Below are 4,997 nucleotides of genomic sequence, written 5' to 3'. Positions count from 1 at the left end.
AGTGAAAAATTTAAGGGGGTCTGAATACTTTCCGTACCCACTGTACATTTATACTGGTTTAAGGGTGAAAACGAGACTGTGTTTACCTGAGCAACAGGTGATTAATAAATTGCTTGTGTTGCTCTATTATTGGCAAATTTTGCACATATCTTTAATGAGCATAGTGTTTGTAAAATAATACCTCCTCTCTGCTCCACTCCACTATGTGTGTGAGCAGCTCAGCTCTTCCTTTCCTGCAGTGAAGAGAGGGAACTTCAGAGGAGAGAAGAAAGTAGAAACATCCGTGTTAAGAAATGTGGCACTAGAGTACACGTAAAGAAGAATCTGCAGTTGATCAGTTGAAGGATTAGCTTGAGACAGTTTATATACTGTAAATTATTAAGTATGACTTGTCTTTGTGTTTCAACAGCCAAGCCTCAGCCCACAACTCCAGAAAGCCGGTCTCCCTGTGTTTCTATTTGTAAACCAGACCCTGGTTCTCCAGAGAAGACACCAACATGTGGTGAGACCAAGCCTGAACCTGCACTTCGTCTCAGAGCTACATCCTCCTCAAGTTCCCCCAGGGGACCAGTAAGTCCCAAGCCACCAGTGCCACAGGGGACAAAACCTGCCTTGGCAGCCCGACCCAGCATTCCACAGAAGCCAAGGACCACCAGTAGCAGCAGGAGCATAGGTACTAACAAAGGGGGATCTGAAAAGGTCACTGCAGTGATTAACCTTCCTGAACCACAGTGTTGTTGGACTTGTTACTGAGTGCAATATGATGCAAGTTTTTTTTTCCTCTGCACTATGTACCAGTAGATAAGATCTGATTTAGTTACAGTACATAGACAACTTCAGCAGCCATATTTTGTCCTATGACAGCTAAGAGAATGTTTTATAGGATAAAGCCAGTGATTTTCTAGGTAGTTGGGTTTTTCCACAAATTCTTTATAAACTAAAATTTCACAGACTCATTGTATTGTCAGTCAGTCAGCACATTTAGCTCATGTATTTGTGCCGGAGACTTCCTCTGTTGCCCAGAAACTATTGGCCCACACCACTGCACTGGGTGACATATCGCTTCCTCACCAAATAATGAGGTGGTACTTTTTTCGAAAAAAGAATTCCAAATTCTAAGACATCTCAGGAGAGAGAGAGTCATCTGTGGCCGTCCATGATCCCTGTTCTAGCACAAAAAGCTAGCAGAGTATGTAATGGTGCTACACATAACTGCATGAGAAGCTATCAGAGGAGTGTGGACAGAGGAGGGATGATGCAGTTGACTTTTTCTTAGTTCAGAGACTCGAAAAAGTGATGGCCAGTTTAGGATTTGGAGTTTTTTTGTTTAAAAGATGTACCTCATATATTTAGAGAGGAAGAAACATCACCCACTGTGGCTTACTGGTCTGTTTTTAATTATGTTCAGACAACAGTAGAGGTCTGTGGTGCAGATGAATGAGCTAAACCAGGTTTTGGATTCACAGACATTACGGTGAGTGCACAAAACTCATTGTTGATTTTAGTCTCTATATGCTATTTGTGGAGGGGGGACCAGAGACAATCACTACCCTTATCCTTAAAGTGCATTTTTCTTACCATCTCTGTAATAGATGAGAGCCCAGATTCCCCCACCGGTGGCAGTGTTTCTCCTAAGGTCACAGTTCTCCCTCCCACACTAAAGAAGACACAATCAGAGAAAGACAAGGAGGGACAGGCTGCTCTGCAGTCAGGAGGCTCTGCCAACAAAATCACTCAGGAAGGTACATCACAAATGTGTCTATTCAAAACAGATTTTCCACTTCACTGAGAGTGCAGTGAAATGAGCAGTTGCTTTTTCCCCCTCTTAAAGCTGCATTAACTAAGATTTAGCCCAAAGCCCAGTCTTAAACCCCATCAAACATCTGCAGATGACAGTATACAGACATTCACCATCCAATCTGGCAGCCCTTGATAGCATCTGCCATGAAGAATGGGATAAACTGCCCAAATCAAGATGTGCAAAGCTTGTACAGACCTATCCAAAAAGATATCTGCTGCTGTAAATGCTGCCAAAGGAGCTACTACAAAATACTGAATGTTCTATGACCTCTATGACCATAGTTTCACTTTGTCATAATAGGTGATTCAGTGTATCATGAATGGGGGAAATATCCATGCAAAATTGATCCCACAACACAAAGTGTGCAAGAAGTAAAGAGGTCTAAATACTTTCTGAATCCACTGTAAATTAATATACTGAATCTGCAGAAAGATTCATCATACCGTTTCTCCTCTAGAGCTTTTTCATCAGCAGTGCTAGTGTGCCCATGTCCACAGGTGTGCAACGCTTGGGCTCGTATTTACACACCGGTGGAGGAATGACTTAAAAATACCTCTGAATTTAACAGACAGGGTAATTCATGCTCACAGTATCATGCATTAATTAACCAGAAGCTTCTTGAAGGGCTCTGAAATATGGCCCAAGAACTGAGGTGTTGGTTAGTGTTAGCTGTAATGCAGGCATTTGAAGGTGAGTCCACTGTAGTAGCATAGCTAATTACACCTACATTTATAATTATGACTCCTTATATATTTTAAAAATGCATCATTCCTTCTATTTTGTACTCTTCTTCACCTCTTTTACTTGTCTCATTTTCACCCACTTAAGCCTGATTTATGGTTCTGCACTAAATCTATGCCGCAGATAACAGGGAGCCTTGTACCTTGTGCCGTAGCCTGTTGTGCACCTTTCTAGAAATGTAACTGCATGTCGCAGTGATGCAGACGACAACAACTGTGATTGGTTGCATCACATTTCCTCGTTCATGTCTCTGTGGCCGGACAAGCACTGAAAATCCCCCCTCATTCTGCCTCATTTAGGTCAGTGGTCGTACAGACCATCTCCTCTGATGTCTCTCTCTTATTTGTGTTGCAGTAATTTCAATAATTTCATTATTAGTTTTAATTCCAACATGAGCCACCCAGTTTCAGTCACCGTTTTTAGTAAGTGCCCAAGAAACGTAACACAGTGGCACAGACAAACCATCTCTAGCTACTGTTTTGGAGGTGTAATTGCAGGCCGACACAGTCACACAAGTGTACAAGTATGAAACACAGAACCATAAATCAATTTTAACTCTAATCACTCTCGACACATTCTGGCATTTTCACCTCACCTCTCTCTCTCTCTCATGTTTTCAGTGAGGTCAGCATCTGACACTGTTCAGAAACCCAGCCCTCTTCGCACCAACTCTGAGGATCATGGCCCTTTCAAGACCAAGGACCGATCTGCAAACCCAGATAAAGACAAGGCAGCGGGCAAGAAGAAGTCATCGGAATCTGGGGAAGAGGCAGACAAAGACTTTATATTAATATAAGCCTCATGTGAAAAGCAGCTTGTTTTCATTTACATAAGCAGTTGTACCAATAGGTTTTGACTGACCCAGAAGTATAAATCACGTTTGGTATGCAGGAAGAGCCACCTATGTATTACAAAGTAATACACCATTTCCGATTTGATTATCAATAATGAAACTGATGACACTGTACTTACCTTCTCAAAATGTGCTGTCCCCTAGTAAATCAAACTGCACTACATGTCCTCAGAGCTTCCTTCTCACAGACAGCCTTTTCTCTTTATGTGCTTTCAACCTACTGTCTTCCGGCAGGTGAAAATGTCAGGACTTTAAAAATAGTTTGTGGGATGATCGAGCTATTTCAGCCAGTGAATAGTAAGACCTGAATTTGAATACAAAATGTTAAACCACAAAAAGAGACATGATGATGATGCTTTCAGGAAATGGCAGACATTTTATGTGCCAACACAGTGAGTGCGTACATCTAAAATCACATTTAACTAATGGTCAAATGTCTATTTGTTGCAGTAGCTCATCTCCCAGGGACCTAACACATACAGTAATAACAATACCACTATACTGTACTTAGCTCAAACATACAAAACCAGACAAGGACCCTGTAACATTTTTTTATTGTATACATTTTTCTAGAGGCTATTTTTAGGATGTGCAAATCACTTTTCTCTGAAGTTCAGAGGTGATTGAACCCATTATGCAATTTTTTTTTGTTTGTTTGTTTTACAGGACAATACAGGTTTAGCTGAGAATCTCAGTACAAGAGTGAACTCAGAAATACACATTCAATGTAGCTTCCTTAACAGTAAATCTATGGTTACTCAGAGGGGACTAACAGGACTCTTCACTGAAAGACTGAAGGATAGCGATGGACTTTATCAGCCCGACTGGAGTCACGTTTGGAGTCGGCGTGACCATATGAAGTGTGCTTTGAGAGGACTGTGGTACACAACTTCAGGCTTCTGCACTGTTAACTAACGCTTAACACTGTGAAAGAAATACTCATGTTTTTATTTTTTCCTTTAACTGCTGCTTTTTTTTTTTTTTTTTCCTTTTTTACAGAGTTAATGGGGGACGATTGTGTGTCTGTCAGAGTGCAATACAGAGTGCTATTGTAAACATTTCTGGCTCTTATGTTATTTGGTCAAAGAACTCTTCAGAACAAATAAACACTGAACTAAACTGAGTTATGCCAATGTCTGTCACACAGTTATACAGACTCTGAATTGCTCTTAAAGACAGACAGATCCTCACGTCATAACACACTAACATATTACGATTGTGAATGTTCCCCTAATCTGCTGATGGTCCAGTGAAAGCAAAGAATCAAAAAGAGGAATGACAAAGAATCTGCTTGACGGCAACAGGGGAGACGCTCATGTTTCCCATTTCAGTTGCTGTTCTGAGCTACTGTTTTACCTCTTTCTCTGTGTAAAAGTGGGACACTGAGCAACTCCAGCCTTCCAGACACTATTCTTAATCTGTTTTCTAGAGGATTTTACGTTGGTACTTTCAAATTCAGCTTACTTTCTGTTCAATCACCTATTGCCTTTGCCTTGAGTGAAAGGGAACAGGGGTTAGCTATTTTGACCATATAGACCTCTGGGTATGCATTTCCATTTTCAGGAATTTAATGCTTCACATCAACCACCACCACCAGACTCA

General features: G+C 41.1%; 1 protein-coding gene across 1 annotated transcript in view; it reads left to right on the top strand.

Moving 5' to 3' along the window:
* The window catches only part of LOC109964870 (F-actin-uncapping protein LRRC16A), a 73,617-nt gene extending 68,626 nt beyond the window's left edge, over positions 1-4,991 (top strand). Inside the window, exons 37-39 of the mRNA XM_020608441.1 lie at positions 410-673; positions 1,593-1,742; positions 3,163-4,991. Coding sequence (XP_020464097.1) covers positions 410-673; positions 1,593-1,742; positions 3,163-3,338 — 590 coding nt within the window. The 3' untranslated portion in view covers positions 3,339-4,991. The remainder of the gene's footprint in view (positions 1-409; positions 674-1,592; positions 1,743-3,162) is intronic.
* Positions 4,992-4,997: the final 6 nt, after the last annotated feature.

This window comes from Monopterus albus, unplaced genomic scaffold (assembly GCF_001952655.1).
Source record: "Monopterus albus unplaced genomic scaffold, M_albus_1.0 scaffold93.1, whole genome shotgun sequence".
NCBI classification, from domain to species: Eukaryota; Metazoa; Chordata; class Actinopteri; order Synbranchiformes; family Synbranchidae; genus Monopterus; species Monopterus albus.
Note: the sequence above shows the minus strand (reverse complement) of the source record. Positions and strands in the feature narration are given on the sequence as shown.